General features: G+C 34.8%; 2 protein-coding genes and 1 long non-coding RNA gene across 4 annotated transcripts; 1 reads left to right on the top strand and 2 right to left on the bottom strand.

Moving 5' to 3' along the window:
* Window positions 1–1,436: 1,436 nt before the first annotated feature.
* On the bottom strand, window positions 1,437–2,989 carry LOC147412152 (uncharacterized). The gene is made up of 2 exons (XR_015182382.1): window positions 2,794–2,989; window positions 1,437–1,990 (listed from the first exon to the last, which is right to left on the bottom strand). It is a non-coding gene; the product is annotated as an uncharacterized LOC147412152 (long non-coding RNA).
* A 2,559-nt stretch (window positions 2,990–5,548) lies between these two features.
* Window positions 5,549–11,710, top strand: LOC147412153 (uncharacterized). Of its 2 annotated transcripts, none has more exons than XM_086456900.1 (3): window positions 5,549–8,481; window positions 9,660–9,868; window positions 11,197–11,710. In XM_086456900.1, exon 1 carries the CDS (start codon window positions 5,817–5,819, stop codon window positions 8,478–8,480), a length of 2,664 nt encoding a protein of 887 aa, XP_086313026.1. In that variant the 5' UTR covers window positions 5,549–5,816; the 3' UTR covers window position 8,481; window positions 9,660–9,868; window positions 11,197–11,710. The 2 variants fall into 2 exon arrangements, with proteins under 2 accessions (XP_086313026.1, XP_086313020.1); XM_086456894.1 differs by having other exon boundaries at window positions 11,200–11,710.
* Window positions 11,711–12,220: 510 nt separating this feature from the next.
* Window positions 12,221–18,194, bottom strand: EER5 (proteasome family protein). Its single transcript, XM_086456926.1, has 13 exons — window positions 17,938–18,194; window positions 17,719–17,855; window positions 17,493–17,586; window positions 17,309–17,398; window positions 15,978–16,043; window positions 15,717–15,806; window positions 15,554–15,610; window positions 14,193–14,254; window positions 13,775–13,862; window positions 13,014–13,090; window positions 12,860–12,934; window positions 12,648–12,753; window positions 12,221–12,552 (listed from the first exon to the last, which is right to left on the bottom strand). The coding sequence occupies exons 1-13, from the start codon at window positions 18,103–18,105 to the stop codon at window positions 12,421–12,423; spliced, it is 1,242 nt and encodes a 413-aa protein (XP_086313052.1). The 5' UTR covers window positions 18,106–18,194; the 3' UTR covers window positions 12,221–12,420.
* Window positions 18,195–19,012: the final 818 nt, after the last annotated feature.

A 19,012-nucleotide genomic window follows, 5' to 3' on the forward strand; every position in this document is an offset into this window, starting at 1 on the left:
CAACCCATATTTGGAAAACTTAGCTAAGATTATTTGGATTTGGTTTGGGTGTTTGTTTATAAACAACATTTTATCTTTATAATGGGTGAAGTAAAATATGATAAATATCGACAAATCCAATTTATGGGGCACAATAGTTGCTATTGCACGGTTCATGGGTATCTTGTTTTTGGACCACCTATGCTTTAAGAGCTAAATGGTGGGTAGTCTAGAATATATAATGTTAATAAATTAAGTGTAATAGAGACGAGAAAGAGAATGTTAAGATGTATGACTAGGAAAAAAAAGCAAAACAAATGCATTCGAATCAAGACAGTAGCTTCGAATGATTGATAAACTAAGGGAAAGTTGATTGGGATGGTTCAGACATGTTTAACAAAATTCAATTATGACCTTAGAAGAAATATTCAACTAGGAGAATTTAAAAGAACTAGTAAAAGAACCTGGATGAGGATGGTGAAAGCAGATATAACTCACTTTGGATTAAATTTAAATTAAAAAATAAAAATTTTGTTGATAATTGTTATTTGATGTGACAATCTTATTAGCATTTTTCTAAAGAGTCGTGATTTTCTGACACCCCTCTGACACATGCCCCTTGACTTGGCATGAGCTAGAACCATAGATTTCTCTCTCGAGATACACAATTGTACATCCTCGATTGTGTATTCTAAGGAGAGGAATCAATGGTTATAGCCCATGCCACGTCATGGGGTGTATGGAGGCATGTGTCAGAGGGGGGGGGGGGGCGGGGGGGTCAGAAAATCATTATTCTTTTCTAAAAGTTCTTGAAATAGTTGCCATGTCATTGAAGAATAGTTAATTAAACACAATATGCAGTTTTAAATTATGTAAAATGGTGTTTATCATTGAAACTCTACCGTCATGATTGGCATAAGGTATTTCTTGGTTCATTGTATGTTTGGGTCAATCAAAATATCAAAGTTGCAAATATAAGTATACAATTTATTTTATATTAATTCTTATTTTTAATAAAGAAGTAAATAGTCTGTTTGAACTGTCTCATCCACGAGAAAACAAGAAAACAAAACAGTAAAGAGAACATAAATAGCTCATGAAAACACAAGGATTTACATGATTCAACAGTATATTTACATTCACGAATCAGAACCAGAACAAACACTTTTTCTTTCAGTTTTACAATCCTAGAGGTTTCCATGGATAAGACTTGAAGTTGTTAAAATACATTTGTCTCCCCAAAAATAGAAAATTCTTAACAAAATATTACATAATTGCCTTTTCATAATCCTAAAAAATTTGGTCGGAAATCTAAATTAAACCATTTTTAACTCATGTTTTCTTCTAAGATAAGGATTCTTTTCAATGGAATCCATCTTCTCATGTTCGGAGATAAACGAGTCCTTAAAGAGTACTTTAACAATAAACTTCTCAGTTTAAAAATAATTCTACTCATATATACAAATTCATAAATCTCCTTATACATATGAACTTACAAGAATAATTTTTCAATACGCAAACAACTCAAGATTTATTTATTAAAAGTTCTACAACAAAAAATACAACTAATAATGTGTGCATATATTTAAAAATATCGAACAACATCACACATCGTTTAGATCTCAAACACTATTGTATGTTTAAGGATATCGAACAACATCATGCATCGTTTAGATCTCAAAGTATATTATGTATCATTATCTCGAACAACATCATGCATCATTTAAAATTCGAACGATCACGTGTGTCATCATTTAGATATTTCCTTCAAATATCTATGACAACATCATGCAAATTTATAAATATCCCGAACTACATCATGCATTTATGTAAATTTATAATGAAGCTTCTTGATTCGGGTCTTGCATATAATTTTTTAATATGCAAGCACTCTCCATCTTTCCGATCCCATCCATTCCCAAAATCATTCTCTATTCCAATATTTTGATTTCATTTTTCCCTTGGAGCGTATCATACGACTCAGTTTGTATTCCGGATGCCATGGTATCATCTGCATGATCAATTGGGAAAAAAAATTTGAATTATGCCAAATCATTAAAAGTAAAATCTAATTATATTAGGGAAAAGCTTAGTTAATTGTGACATTTTATATCAAAGAAAGACATGCAAATCCACAATATATAAGAGGCTTCACATGTGGAAGCTGAGGTGGCAGCACCGCATAAGTCCATTTATGTGGCCTAGTCACCTATCCATTTAGAAAATTTCAACCAACCATCAGTTGCCACATGGCCAAAGGTTAAGATTTCACATGGACAATTTGTCGATATGGCCAATCTTAATGTTTCCTAGACCTATTCTTAACAGGATTAGTGTCTGCCCCTACAACCCAGTCTCACTAGTACAGAAAGAAAGTTTATATGGCCACACCAACTTTTTCACACCAAACTATAAACCTATCTGGGGGCGCGGATAATCGTTCTTAAAATTTTTAATGATCACCCCATATTTACATTTCTTCCTCGAAAAGCGTCTAATTGTGAGAGAGGCTTTTGGTCGAAACTGATGTCTAGAATTCACTCTCATTAGACTACAATGAGATCTTATATATCTAAAGCCTAAAAACGTCAATTTAGCCTTTAAAAAAAATAAAAAAAATAGATGCCAAAATACCAAGAAATGGATTTTGTATTATTTATGATTTTAACTATTTTTTTATTCTAATTATGAGAAAATTGCTTTTAAAATCCTAAAGAAACGTATGAATATGAGATTAAATCAATAAAAAATGAAAAAAAAAAAATTTGAAACCAAGAAATAAGAATCATAGATAGAAAGAAAGGGAAGACACACCTGAGATTTCTTCCAGAAACTGCTTAGCTATCAAAATAATTGGAAGATAGGAGAGAGGATTACTCAACTTATCTTAGGTTGTAAAACTTCATCTCTCTCTATTAATATATGGAGGAAGTAAGTAATGTGTGTGAGAAAAGTAGATTCCTTCTCGCAAGAAAAGTCAAAAATGTGGATAGAAAAGCTGAAAATGCTGAGTCTAAACGTGTGGTGGAGATTAAACGAAGTATTAAATAAGTAATTAAACTATTAGAGGACATGTGACGTTGTCAGTGGGGGTGGTAATCTTAACACAACTTGCGAAGACGACACAGAAACGACACTATATTCGTGGGTTTGGGCCGAGAGTAATTGGATTTTATCATTATAATGTCAATCCATCTAACTAGATTATTAAATGGGTTGGGCCCGATCTGGATTAAGGGCGTCAACCCACTAATTCTTTTCGACACATTTAATTATTTTTTCATTAACGTGTAAATTTAAATACATTAATAATTTTTTAAATTATTTAATTTTTTGATAGAATTTTGTATAATTTTTTTTTAATTCATTTTTTTTCATATTCCATAAAATATAAATAATGTTTTAAGATATTTTTCAAATAATTAATAATTAAAATTTTAATTTAGAAAATACAAATATAAATTTTAATATATTTTTCATTTAAATCTAAAGGCATATAGTGTTTGATTACTAATATGGTGATCCATGTGGGCAAAATGACCATTTGTAAAATTTAAGGCTAATATGTCCATGTGATAATGAAATACACTTTACTTAGTCACATAAATAAATAAATAATAATTTTCTTATTAAGTTAGTAAGGAAAGTTTTCCGACCACATTACCTTATGAGATCCAAAAACATGATTTTAAGGACAAAATTATATGAACTTTGAAAAAAAAACGATATAAAAATAAAGTTATTTTTCAGCATTGAACTTAATTTATGATTGTATGACTTTATTTTTGGTGATGGAAATGAATTTATTTATTTACTTATTAAAAATTATAATTTTATTAAACAGGTTATATACGTGTTGGGTTAGGAATACCTATTTATAAATGAGTTGGGTTTTGGTTTAAGTTTTGACATAATTATTAAATGGTTTGGGTTTGGTAAATTTTCATAATATCTTTACCTCAACACGATACAAACACGACCTGATCTGACCCACTATCACCCGTAATTGTTGGCAACTATCTGATTTGAGGGGTGTCAATTTGAAAACCCTAAATTTGAGGGCTAATGGGGCTATCAATGTGTCGGGTTTGGGCCTCTTGATCGATTTCTGAACAATCAATCCAATAATTAATCTCCATTAAATCTTCTTTAATGAGACAAGTATCGATTTCTTTTTCTCTTTCTCCTTCTTTTTAGTTTTGGATGGATCTTCAACTTAATAACCTCAAATTGATTGAAATTTAATAAGCTTTCTCAACTTACAAAATCAAATCCTTAAATGTTTATCTCTGAATCAATACTAAGTCATTGTCAAAGCCTTATCATCAAAAGAATGTCACTCACTTGACAGAATCATACAAAATCATAATTCATCCAACATTTTCACGTAGGGATGAAGTGAACTAGAATTTGGGGATTGGGGCACTTGAAATAAGTCAAATCAATGTGTTTTAATTTTTGGTCTTTAGAGAAGACACTCATAATGGAGAGGATAATAAAAACCCACTTGGTGAGCAAAAAGTCCTAGAACACAAAAATAAATCCTAATTGGATGGTGTTCCCCACTTAATAGATTCTTAATGGATCTCAATTTTGGAATCGAATTTGATCCGGCGACAATTAATGAATAATATAATAAACTAGACAATTGATGAATGATATAATAAACATTTAAATCACTAAAATTTTACATTCAAGAAATAAAATAAATTCTAATTGACTTGAACGATATTTTAAATGTATCAAACAAATCATCTTATTAGATGTGATGGATAATTCACAATAACAATCCCACTTGTAGGGGTGGAGCCAAGATTTTTGATACTTTGAGGGAATTAAGAAGGAATTTTTTTTTAAAAGGGCAAAAATAATTGATTTTTATATCCGTCGCTGTTATCTATTATAATAGTTCATATATTTTATTATCTTCAAAAATTCTTGTCAGGGTAAGTATCCCTATTGCTCCTTTCACGTACAAGTTCTTAAACCATCATATCAACCTATTTTATGATAATGAAAAATTAAAAGTATTTAAAAGATTATCATGTATGTGGGATAGCACATAGTTGTCGCTCACATTTCTGAACAACACACACCACAATAAAAAGGAAAATAGCGAATGAATCCATTTGGTGATCTCTGGGTGAACCCACTTATAGCAAATCGACTAATTGCAACTCCCGGCCCTAGAATTACGTTTGTTGTCTTTCAAAAGAATAATGATGAATGCATTTGGTTGGGTATGCGGATGACGTGGTAAGGGCACATAATTGCACATCTTTTTCTCGCTTATCGCAGTGAAAAAGATCTATGATTCTGCACCCTTGACACGTAAGTGCATTCATCACGACTCTTTTCAAAATTATAAAAATATCATTTTTATTTTTATTTTTACTATGTAATCTTTAAGAACTTATTGATGAATGTTTTAAATTACAAATAAACCCACCTTCCAGTATATACAATTTAAAACCGATTGACTCGTTTAAAATGAGACGACTCGTATAAAACGAGATGAGTCGGAAGATTCAACTCGTATTCCTGGGGTTTTGAAAACCATGCTCTGGTTTGTCACTTTAAGTCTCAAAATCGGTACCGCCGACCTTCGTCTCCCTCCATCCCTATATTGCTAATATATCTTCGTGGCGCCCTATCATCAAGGTTCCACTCTCCTTGTGTACAATTTTAGGTTTCGAATTAGGATTATATCTATCCTTGAATTTGGTTTCTCAGGTAAGAAAGGAACGAATTTCAGAGAGAGAAGGGAGTTGAAGATTAGTGTTTGATTTTGCCCAAGATTCCAAAAAAAAAAAAAAAAAAAAACACTAAACTTGCCAATGAGAATCTATGTGGCCTCTTCATCTCACTCTCCATGGCTGCTCCGCTCCTACAGAAAGTCATTCTGCTCAGCGTCGACCCTCAACTCTCAAGATCCGGTTTTGAAAGAGAAACCCATCTCAGAATCAGGTATTTCTGAGACATCCGATTCAAAAACAGGTTTTTTTGATAAATCCATCTCAGAAACAACATTTCCTGTGAAACCCAGTTCAAAAATTGGGTTTCTAGAGGAACCCAATTTGGAAATTCGGGTTTCAGATAAACTCACTTCAGAAGGTACCAGGAATGCTTTTACACAATTTCAGCAAGAAATCTCTTCACAAGACACCGATACCGTCCTCAACCAGGATCGTGTTATAGAGTTTCTTCTGAACAACCAACATGATCCAGTGTTGGTGCTGAAATACTTCAAATGGGCCGAGAAACAGCGAGGATTTGTTCGTGGTGTTGATGCATTGTGCATTACACTCCATATCCTCGTGAATTCGAGGAACGTTTGGGATGCTCGGAAGCTACTTAATCAATGCCTATCTGGTGATTCTAGTCCTTGTGCAACCATTCTAGTTGATCGCCTTATGGAGACTTCGAAGAGGTGTGGGTTGAACCCACTCTTGTTCAGTTATGTATTAAATAGTTACGTGCGGGCTGGTCGAATTGAAGATGCAGCAGAGTGTTTCGATAGGATGATTAAGTATGATATTGTTCCTGGAATTTCATATAGAAATATTCTTCTAAATGCATTAGTTAGGGCTAATATGATTGGTAAAGCTCGGGATTTGTATAAGGGAATGCTTGAAAGAGGAGTCAGTTGTGACTGCTTTACTCTTGATATCATGATGCATGCTTGTTTGAAAGAAGGGAAGCCTGAGGAAGCAGAGAAGTATTTTAGAGAAATGAAAACTAGGGGATTTGAATTTGATCCTGTTACATATAACACTGTAATTCTTGCTGTTTGTAAGAAACCTGATTCAAAGACCGCGTTAGAATTGTTGAAAGAAATGAAAAATATGGGTTGGATTCCTTCAGAGAGTACATACACCAGTGTCGTTGCGGCTTGTGTGAAGCAACGAAATATGGTAGATGCGATAAGATTAAAGGAAGAAATGGTTAGCAATGGATTCCCAATGAATTTCGTGGTTGAAACAAGTCTTATGAAGGGATACTGTTTTCAAGGTAATCTGGGCAGTGCTTTGGATTTATTCTCCAACATGATCAAAAGTGGAATCAGTCCAAACCATGTCACATACACGGTTCTCATTGAAGGTTGTTGTAGAAATGAAAATATAAAGAAGGCTTATGAGGTTTACACCCAAATGAAGGTCAGTGGTATCCTGCCCAGTGTCTATATTTCCAATTCTTTGATACGAGGTTATTTGAAAGATCAATTGTGGGAAGAGGCAGTTAAGCTCTTTGACGAGGCCGTTGAGTGTCAGGTTGCTAACGTTTTCACATATAACATCCTCATGCACTCACTGTGTAAGGAGGGAAAGGTGGTTGAAGCTTGTAATATATGGGATAAGATGGTGAATGATGGGGTGACACCGAGCCTGGTTTCTTACAACAACCTGATATTGGGACATTGTGAAAAAGGGAATATGGATCTAGCATTGACTATGTTTTCTCAAATGCTTGAGAGGGGTATCAAACCTAATGTGGTTACATATTCTACCCTGATGAATGGGTATTGCAAGAGAGGTGAGATTGATCAAGCCTTTAATATGTTTAGCCAAATGTTGAGTTTAAGGATTGCTCCCAATGACTTTACATTCAATACAATTATAAATGGCCTCTGCAAAGCTGGTCGGACACCCGAAGCAAGTGATATGTTGAAGAAGTTCATGGGGGAGGGTTTTATTCCCACATGCATGACTTATAACAGCATTATTAATGGATTCATAAAAGAGGGTTCTATAAATACTGCTTTGGAAACTTATCGCAATATGTGTGAAGGTGGGGTCAACCCAAATGTTATCACGTATACTAGTTTAATTGATGGGTTCTGCAAGAGGAATAACATCGATCGTGCTTTGATGATGTGGAATGAGATAAGTAGTCTGGGTCTCAAGTTAGATGTTGCTGCATATAATGCTCTCATCAATGGGTTCTGCAAAAAAGGTGATATGAGAGGTGCCCAGGAAATTTTCACTCAACTCTTGGAGGATGGTTTGACACCAGATACTGTTGTTTACAATAGCCTAATTGGTGGGTTTCGAAATATAAATAACATGGAAGCAGCACTCTCCTTGTACGGGAGAATGTGTGAGGAGGGAATTCAATGTGATTTGGCAACTTACACTACGTTAATTGATGGATCACTAAAAGCAGGTGATATACGATTTGCGTCCGAGATTTACTCAGAGATGTTAGCTAAGGGTGTTGTGCCTGATTCCATCACTTGTACTGTTCTTATACGTGGTCTTTGCAATAAAGGACAAGTAGAAAATGCACATAAAGTCTTGGAAGAAATGGATAGGAATAATTTGTCTCCAAATCTTCTTATTTATGGTACATTAATTGCTGGATACTTCAAGGAGGGCAATGCGCAAGAGGCTTTTAGGTTGCAAGATGAGATGCTTGATAGAGGCCTTGTACCTGATGATCAAATTCTTGATATTCTTGTGAACTCCACATTTGAAGGAAATGTCTCCTTTCCCGAGGCTTAAGGTAACATAAACAACTAGTCATGTGGTTATACATTTCTCATGAAGAAGCAACTCGATCACTGTACGTTGTGATATTTCTCAAAATTGCATGCATTTCTACATTATGTGTATGATGTTAGGGAGCATGACTACTCACCGTATTTTATTTGCAATACATATCAAGTGGGTGGAGGTATATTCTATTGTACATGTGGTTAATTGTACATTTTTCTTTTTAATTCTTAAATATCACGCCACACTTGAAATGGGTATAATCCTAAGACATAGTGCTTCTTAGTGTAATGTCTAATTTCTAGACACAAATGTATGTTAGTCTTTATTATGCAAAATTTTTGTTAGTCTTTATAAACCATTCCTATGCATGTCCTCTAGTTTGTTTGAGTGGATTGAAGGTTGAAATTCAAATACTACAAGTGAAGCAAACACAATGGCTTATAGAACGATTGGAGTCAATATTTTTACTCTTTTGCATATGGTCATGATTGTACTGTTGGGGTGGGTGTTGGGCTGTCCTTGCACCTCATTTGTTATGGGTCAGACTTGGTTGACTTAGTTGTTTCAACAGCCTCAACTTTGGTCTAACTTGGTTTTTAGTTGGGGTTTGAAATACCATACCTAGCTTTAGAAATCCCATCCTCATCCCCAGCCCAAGGTCAAGTTTAACGTGCCTAAGTTGCTCCCCTACTATGTAGTAAGGACACAAACATGCATGTCGGTGTCCAACTGGTTGTTTGGGAACGCAGTGCATTCCAAGGAAGTGCTTCGTTAGATACACTTTTGCACAATTGGTTATTTAGTAACTGTATAGGACGTGCTTTTCGGGAAGCAACTTTTTGGTAACTACAGTAATAGTTTCAGTCATTGATTCATATATTATAATCTTAGAAATACTCTAGGGGATATTTTAGTCTTTAAATGAAAAAGCAAGGGTATTCTTGCCCCAAAAAGACGTAACTTCAAGTTCTGTTAGATTCCCATAAACGTTGAAAGCGGGAAGTGGATCTGAGCTGCTTCTTGCTTTAGCCCGGTGGAAGCACTTCACCAAAAGTTAATTTGAACCACAAAGTTCAGCCCTGCTTTCCCCTTAAAACTGTCTTTTATACTTCTCTTTCTATTTAATTTAATCTCTCTCAGTTTTCTTTGTTTTAATCTGTTTTATTTATTTATTTTCTGTTTAAGCATATGGAGATCATTATGTCTCAAGCATCTGATGAGTTCTGCATCAACTTATTGCCGGCTGTGAAGGGCCTACCAAGCCTGAACGTGGTTGATATCAATAAGTTTCCAATGTACAATCCCATGTTTCATGTCACCAAGAAGGAGACAACGTCCTATCTAAAGTCATCAGGGGAGATCACCGTTCACCTTATGGTTTTTCTCTCTTCCAGGTAAAATGTTGCGAACATGGGAAACCCAGCTGTCATCTTTTTTCTTTTATTTATTTTATGAACGAGTCGGTTAAAATGATTTTTAATATATCTGCTATTTTATTTGTTGGTTGTATTTATTTTTCAAAAGAATTCGTTGAGGAGGATTCAATTTGGACTGGCACTCGTAGCACCCACCTTTCCCCAAAACGTACAGCCCTCTCTCTCCTTTTTTTCTTTTCCACCGCCTCCGCAGCTGCTATCCACCATCTCTCTCCTTTTCTCTCACTTCTTTGCCACCTCCTCCCTAAACACTGGTTGTGCGGGTGGTGGTGGTAGTGAAGAAGAAGAAGAAGAAGAGAAAGAGGGGAGAATGGTGGGGGTGGCAGCAGTGGTAGGAGGCGATGGCAGGGGTGGTGGTGGTGAAGAAGAAGAGGAGGAGAGGGAAGGGGTGCATTCCGGAGAAAGGGAGGGGGAGGGGCATTTTTTATTTTATTTTTTAAAGTGGGGTGCATTCTAGGAATAGGTGGGTGCAATGAGTGCCAGTCTTTGATTTATATACTTAGTTCCATGTTCAAAAAAGCAGGAATAAAATCATTATAAAGTTTATCCCCTAACCTCATCACATCATTTGTTATGTGACTTCCTTCGGTTTAAAGATGATGCTATTTTATATGTTTTTCATAGAACAACTGCTGTTATAGTGCTAACAGTTTTCAATCGTTTCAAATTTTAGATATATTTTTAATTTCAAAATTAAAAACTTCATTTGAACATTTATTTGGAACTTTTCTGTTTTACCGATTTCTGAAATGAACTGTGGTTTTCACTTCATAACATAACACGCCTTTATAACAGATCAATTGAGTAGAGGCTAATAAAAGAAAATAATTGCATTACATCTCTATTTTCTTGTATCATTTTTTTCTTCTTGTGAGATTAATGAAGTTTAGGCAATGTTGTGTATCAATAAACAAATCACTGCCCAATGCCTATTGCTTTACCCTTTTTAATTAAACTCAATCAGTGTTTGTGAGATTAATGAAGTTTTTGTTTTGTTTTCCGTGTTTGTTTGCTTTTTCTTGTCCTTGTTTTTTCTCTTTGTTTTTGGGTTGGACCCCACGACCCCCTTGTAGCTTCTCTTTTCTCAATAAAATTATCTTTACTGATCAAAAAAAAAAAAAAAAAATTATGAATAAGAAGTCACAGTGATAGAAATTTTTTTTTTTTCCCAAAACTCCGAATCATGGAACGAAATTCTAATTTCTTCTTATGTTTCTTGAGAGGGAAAGTTGGATCCTCTTTCTTGATGTTAAGTTTCATCTTTGTTTTCATATTTTATTTTATAGCAGTAGTAGCGGTGGCAAAGGATGGTTTGATTGTTGGAAAAACTCAGGGGTTCACCATTCATGGTCATGAAAGGCTTGATTCAGCCAGAGCACATTGGAGATGGAAAGGCAGACAAATCTTTGGTGAATCAATCTGGATGAGTGTTTCTTCTACTTTTTGGCTTGTTTCAGCGAAGCATAACTATGCATCCAAGTTATTCTTCTCTTCTTTGAACCACTGGTTTAAGTCTTAGATGCAGGCAAGAATCACATCGAAAGGTGAACCCTGCGACAACATTGTTGCTACCCCCCTGAAAATTTAAGCATCACTTGGCCATGCTTCATGCAAACATCCGATCCCCGATCCAGAAGTTCCAAGTCGAAACCAAGGGCAATTTTAGTAGTAGGATGAAATTAAAGAACTTGAATTGCCCCCTTCAACATTTTTTATAACACATCGAAGGATGAAATTAAACATGGTGTTCGGGGCATGAATAACTATTTTATGTTTTAATGATTATGTTCCTTTCCATTCCTTCCTCTATGAAGAAATTATTCAAATTGGATTTCTATTCAGTGAGAAAAAATCTCCTCGAAGATCTAAAGAGACTACTTAAGAAAGAGCAAGGCAGAAATCGATGGTTGGTTATGACATCAATCACTTTGCTAGTGTGGAGGGAACCACAGATGCTTCACTCATATCTCTATGACAAGCATCTATGATTCCTACGCATCCACATCAACCAAGTGTGAACCGATGTGAATTTTGAAGTCAATCCAGTATTATTCTTTTTGTTCCAAGTAGTCGTAGCATTTAAATAATAATAATAATAATACTTCAAAAGCTTTATCATTTTGTAAATAAGATTTATTACTCAATTTGCACTGTTGAACCAAGTGGTTATAACTTAAAACTGTTGTATTTTCAAAAAACTTAAAATTTTCAATATTGATTTACCCTTTGTTCTTTACCCACCTCTCTGAGGTAGCACCTTCAACTTGCCAGATTTATATTATATTCCTCTTTATCATTAACCAAAGTAGGTTGCAAGTCCAAAATATTTATCAGAGAATATGATCAAATCCTGCAAATTAACTAGAAGATAACAAGGGAGCACAAAAATGAGCTCGAATTACATAATCATACACATTGAAATTGTTAATTATCATCAAACTAATGCATTGTCATTCATAGGTAATTGCTGCTCCATCTCCAAACACTACTAAAATCCCATTAATATTATTCTATGAATTAACTGGTTTACCATTTAGTTTAGGGAAAGGATCTTGTTTGCTGAGGACAACGACTTTGCTCTTGTGAGCAAAGTACCCCTTTACAAGGTTCTTGTATATAAGAATGGCCACTATACACTCAACCTACAAAATGCAACAGAACTCTGATTAGTTAGTTAAACCGGCATAAGGGTATGGATGAAAGTAACAAGAGACCTAGTTAGTACAAATGCATGTACCTCATCAACATCCATGTCTATCTCGAGCCATTTCAAGGCTTTAACAATTATGTCCAATTTAACCTGATGTGCTTTGCTTGGGTCCTTCAGCTTTTGATTGATATAGCTACAAGAACGCATGGCAATTTGAGAATTAAGCATTTTTTTTGGGTTATTTTTTCACCAAAGATGGAAATATGCACGATTGTTCTAAATGCTTCATCGGAACTTACATCTTTTTTACCAATCTTTGGTAAACTTGGAGCTCAAGCTTTTCCAGGACTAGATACACGCCTGATCTTAAGAATCTGATGACACAGGACTCAGATGGAAATCTCTTGACCATTCAATTAGTCTGTATGCATAAATGGCAATGGGTAAACTTACCCGTCTTCATGCTCTTGGAGAGCATGTCGAAGAAGGCGGAGGTCACCTCTTTTCAGTGCTTGCACAACATTATGATACTGCAAAAGTAGAAATTAACAAGAACTGAAATCGCAAGCATATGAAGGCCCATTGAAAGAATTGTTGCTAAGAAAACTTTGATTAGTCTTTATTATACTTAAACCATGGACGGAGTTTATTAAGTAGAGCATTATCTCAAGTCTATGCTTTGACCATCTTTCCCAATGATTAAACAGGTTAGAGAAAAATTGATCTTTAGTATGATTTTGCATCAACTTTGTCAGAGGATGGCAGGAGTGGCACTCATAAGGAAAAATTCAGTAACTATGGTACAGCCTAACCTTCCATTATCAGTACAATAGTGCCAACTTAGGACCATGATTCGGCTTCAATAACTTGGTAGATTAGTTCACTTGACCTTAGAATGGATTATTTTCAACTTCAAGATGCCATTCTATCTCACTTCCAAGTAACTCCAATAAACAGGTTTGGATAAATAAAGTAGTTCAGACAGAAGCAATTACATCACAAAAGCAACCCAGTTCCAAATAAGATCCACAAAACTACCACATTTTGAAACCATATAATTTAATGAACCTATTAAGCCTTCACCCAGAAATATCACATCCAAAGGTGAGAGGGGAAAAAAAAAACAAATTAATAGCATTTTTCTTTTGCGGAGATGTAAATTAAAAGTGGGTGTGTGGGGGGTGAGGTGAATCAGTTTGACTGTAAGGCCATACCTCAACTAGGTTATATTTCTCCAGGAGCCAACTTTTAGGTAAAATGCCTATTGAAAGCTTCACAGGTATGTGGTATTTCAGGATCATCCTATTCCCATCAAAGCCAGAAAAACAACGTTAATTGCATTATAAAAACAAATATAAGATATATATGTTTGACATCAGTGAATGACCAACAAAACATAGAAACACTTCCTATGGATGGACCTAGGATTGAACCCATGACATCAATGTTACTACAATTACTACGAAGTTACTAACAGCTACAAAGAGACTCAACCCCAGTAAAATTAAATCTAATCAACAGGGAAAAAAAAATCAGAAGCAAAAAATGAAAAAAACATTATGCTAATTTTCCTGGACTTTATAAATGGTATAAATTGTGAAACATATGCAGCAACCACACCCTGAATCTAACCTTATGTTTGCTTCACTCCGAGGATTGCAATGAACTAAGGCATACGTGAGTTTTTGATCAGCCTGTCATATCACAAAAGTAGCCTCATAAACAATAGGTCCATAAAGAATTGTAACTTCTAGTGGTAAATTTTCACATGTGAAGATTTAATGTGAAAGCATCTAATACAATCTCAAAGGACACAGTACATCTGTTATTTTTGCCCCTTTATGCAACATTTTATTTTCCATTATCACATCAGATTAAAAACTAAGGCTGAAGGAAAGACTGCTCAGTCATCATGCTGCCATACCGTCTATTTTGAAGACTCCAGAGTGCATTTTTATTTTTTTTATTTTCTAAATCATAAAGATCAGTAAACATCCACAACTTTTTATTTGTACAAAAAAAACTCTTGTTAGTGACGAAAACAGCATAAATTAATATATGTCCTGGAATCAGTAACATGGTAATATCCTCACTCCTGTGAGGGAAATGCTTAAGCTTGTATTGGTTCACTTTCTTCGCTGACCAAAGGATTTAATCAAATACATAGATTTTTTTAATATGAAAAAAAATTTACTAATAGAAAAAGGATGAAGGCCAAGTAGGCCCACCTAACAAATCGACATAAAAAGAAAATAAGCCAGGAAACAGAATTAAAAATAATAGAGCCCACCAACACCAAATAATCAAGCGGCACGTATTGCATCCCAAGAAAATCCCTCTAAAACTCCTGCTAGATTTTACTCCATGAGAATATGAGCCCCAAGATGGACATAAGGATCCTGTAAAGAACGCTCATTTCCTTTGAACACTCTAATATTCCTCTCCAACCAATCATTTGCATGCATGTACCATGTGTCTGTATGTGTGCGTGCTTGCCTCTACATGTGAAAACTCATAAACTGCTCAAATAATAAGGACATTAGACTTTGGGATGTTCATTGTGTCAGGCACATATTGATACAAAGAAACATACTGACGTACATCCTATGACAGAAGGTAGTGTCACCTTTTATTTCTTGTGAAAGAGGGTTAATCCATCCCCCATAAACTAGTTTATTAAGGTGTTCCATAGTACTTTTATTGTAGGGTATAGGAATGTTTTCTTTCCATATTTCATTAAAAAAAGCTTAAAATAATATAATTCTGTGTATAGATGCGTTAGCGTCTCGAACTTCGCAAAGGTGTCATGTTGGAAATCTTGTACCTATGTAGAACAGTGATACACGTATTTATGTCCTTGTTGCATGGCAAACTAAAATACTAATGTTATGTCAACAAGTAAACTGGTTTAACATGAAAATTCTAGATAGTATATCAAATCTAAGTGCATAAGAAGCATGAAAGAAAAGTTCTAGGGGATACCGATTACTCACAGCAAGAAAATTTTCATTATAGACTTCCAAGCGGCCCGTATAGTACATGTATGTGACCTATAATAAATTATGTGGAAGACAAAGGGACATAGTATGAAATAAGTACCATCTGATCAAATCAAAGAATGATACATTAGAGGACAGAATAAGTATCAGCTTTTACCTTGTCTCTTACTGGAAATTCCTCAAAGTCGAAAATACGAGCAGTTTCGATGCTTCTTATCACACTTCGGCAAAGGTGAACTGTCCCAAGCTGCAAAGTAGTAAATGTTGACTCTTAAAATAATGAGCTTAACGCATTCATTCTACCCCCAATGTTTCTTGGAAAACATAAGCCAGATGAATCTTAAAAGATAAACACCACAAAAAAATGGTGACAAAGCAAGAGAGAAAAAAAAAAATTATGGGAGGAAAAAAATATTACCTTGAAATAAACTTTGAACAACTGGCAAGTCACATATAAGGCTCCAACGCGTTTGGGGCCTTTCCCCTATAAAATAAGAGTCGATCAGCAAGGATTTCAGAGGCAGTAAGAATTATAAGATTAAGTAAATAATGTTCGTGATTGGATGGAAATTTAAAGGATCGTACTTCCCTATGAAGCAGACAAAGTGGTTCTACTCTCCCAAAAGTTATTGTTTATTCCAATTCCTTCATTGAACCGGGTGTAAATACACAAGCATTTGACGTAAGGCAGTGGACTGAAGCCAATGAAACTAATGCCTCCTAGAGGAGTTATAATTTGGGATATCCCTAGATTACCAGATCATACTTTTGGGTTTAGTCCGATACATTGACAATCATCCGTGAGTGGCGCATTCTAATCAACTAAAAAGAAAATTTGGTAAGATGGTTGTAAAACAAGCCATGCTTTATGGAGTTGCATGTTGGGCAATTAAGAAATATGTTCATAGAAGCTTAGAAAAGATAAGGTTGATGAAATGCATGAGTAGAAAGACTAAGAAAGATACAATTAGAAATGAATACAATTGTGAAAGTGTTAGAGAAACCCAATAGGTGATAAACAAAGGGAAAATTGATTGAGATGTTTTGGTCATGTCAACGAAGACTAGTAAGAGCTCCACTTAGAAGGAAGATAAGTGTGAGGTGAAGGTCAAAAAGGAATTTTATTGAAGTAGAATAGGGGTGCATATGAATAACCTTGAATTAACATAAAACATGACTTTGGATAGAATTGAATTGAGGGGTATGATTATGGGTAAAATTGAATTGAGGGGCATGATTAGTTCATCCAACCCCAAACTTTTGGGATAAGGATTTTACAATGATGATGATCTTTTCATACTACTATAAAAATAATGAAGGTAAATTGGGTCATAACTAATGGGTTTTCATTGTAAAAATAAAATATGCCACTCATTAAGTGTAATTTCAAAAGCATTGCTTATGTTTCCACCTGAATAATCAAAATCTATAAACAAGAGAGATCATCGACAGAAACCAAAAAACTTTCCTAGTGGATGAGGCAAAAACGTAAATTTCTCTTGTTGAGTATAGCAAACTGGGTATTTCCTTTCTTTCTATTGCAATTATCACTTTGTAGTTTGTATTCTCTATGGCATTAGAAATTGATTCTAGAAGAGGTATCCAAATAATTAATTCATTTTAGGTGAAATAAATCATCACAACAGACATCAAGCATTCATTTTTCTAAAACTGATACATGGAAGGAGCTTCAATTCAATTGGTTAAAAAGAACAGATGACACGAGAGATCAAGATCAGCAAAACTTACAGCAAGAGCTCCGAACACTTTCATCAAGAAGGAACCGGCACCCTTTAATTTCTCTGGGTTTTTTCCAAGTGAAGCCAACTCTCTATCAGCCTACAAGCACATTCAAAAACCCTCCTCATCAAAAAACAATTACTTAAAAGTGGAAATTGAAAAAAAGAAACAAATTTGAGTGACTTTTTCTTACCCTCTCAGCAAGAACCCTAATTTCGTAAGCAATCCCATACAATGCTTCCATTGCCCACGCAGACTCCCAATTCCGGAATTCCTGAAGAAAAGCACTGTAATTACACCATTAAAATGCATGTCTTTTGCATAATTCATCACGAACACCTCAAAAATCAAATTAAAAGAGAGAGAGAGAGAGAGAGAGAGAGAGAGAGAGAGAGAGAGAGAGAGAGAGAGAGAGAGACTTGGCAGATTTCTCGAAGGCATTGTAGGAATCAACCAAGTGACCAATTCGGTAATTTTGCAAACATCGAAGGAGAGGAACAAGGATTTCTCCGAGCTGAGAGTATCTATCGGACTGTTTGATCAATCTGTTTGCATCCTGTTTAGTAACAGTGCGATGAGGTCAAACCCTATTTCTGAAAGACAAAAAAGAGAGAAAAAAAGAGAGTGAGAAGTGAAACCTGGAAGACGTTGAGAGCGTCAGCGAGGGAGAGGAGAGAAGAGGAGTTGGAGGAGACGGACAAGAGCTGCTTTAGAGAGGATCCATCTTGAGAGAAAACGGAGTCTGCGAAGCGGTTTAGGTATTCGGTGATCCGTCTGTGTGCTTCACCCATGCTTAGGTATGCCATCGCTTGCAAGAATCTCTGCTCTCTCCCTCTCTCTCTCTCTCTCTCTCGAGTCAGTCGTGATGAATTAGAAAGAGCCAGTTTTTGCAGCCACCGTTTAAAGACTATTTGCACCCACTACGTGAGACTATTTTATAATAATAATAAAAATTACAGAAAATTTTCATTTTGACTACTAGGATTCTATTGTATTTTTGTGGATTGATTCGATATGAACTTATTGAATCTCTATTGTAATATTTTGGTGATTTGATTTTTTAATGCTATTTAAATTTCCTAATAACTATCAAGAGTTGAGGTTATGAACTTATGATCATTTATTTTCTACTTTACAAGATCTTTTCAATTTCATCTTGCGTTGAGGTTTGAAGGTAGATTTAACAATAATCTTTAAGGTTGAAGATGATTCATTTTGAATATGAAATTTGACAAAATGATTGCTATTAATGTGTGTGTGAGAAAGAGGTAGAGTATTAAGGACTTTGTAAAGAGTTTGGCAATCTCACAACGTTTGTGGAAGAGAAGCGTGCGAACAAGTGTAATAACCGTTTAATTTGAAATGAATTTAGATGCGTAATTGAAAATTAAAAATTAAAAATAAAACAGACTCTTTACCTTAAAATTGCCCAAACCCCTAACCCATTGTCCTCAACCTCTCCTAAATTCATCGTGTTCAACCTCCCCCTTATATTTTTCTTTCAAAGTTCTAGATTAAAATAACACATCCCCAAATCTGTCATCTTCAATTTCCTTTCCCATCCCTCTCTCGATGAAAAGAATTTTTGGAAAGAAAAGATAATGGATTTTTTTGAGTGAAAAAATTAGGGGTTTTCTAAATGGTTTGAAAGAAAGTGAAAACGAAATTGAAGATAAAGTTCGGTGGAAAAGATTTAAGTATGACTGATTTTTG

The sequence above is a fragment of the Akebia trifoliata genome, chromosome 1 (assembly GCF_017979445.1).
Source record: "Akebia trifoliata isolate Shusen 1 chromosome 1, ASM1797944v1, whole genome shotgun sequence".
Taxonomy (NCBI): domain Eukaryota; kingdom Viridiplantae; phylum Streptophyta; class Magnoliopsida; order Ranunculales; family Lardizabalaceae; genus Akebia; species Akebia trifoliata.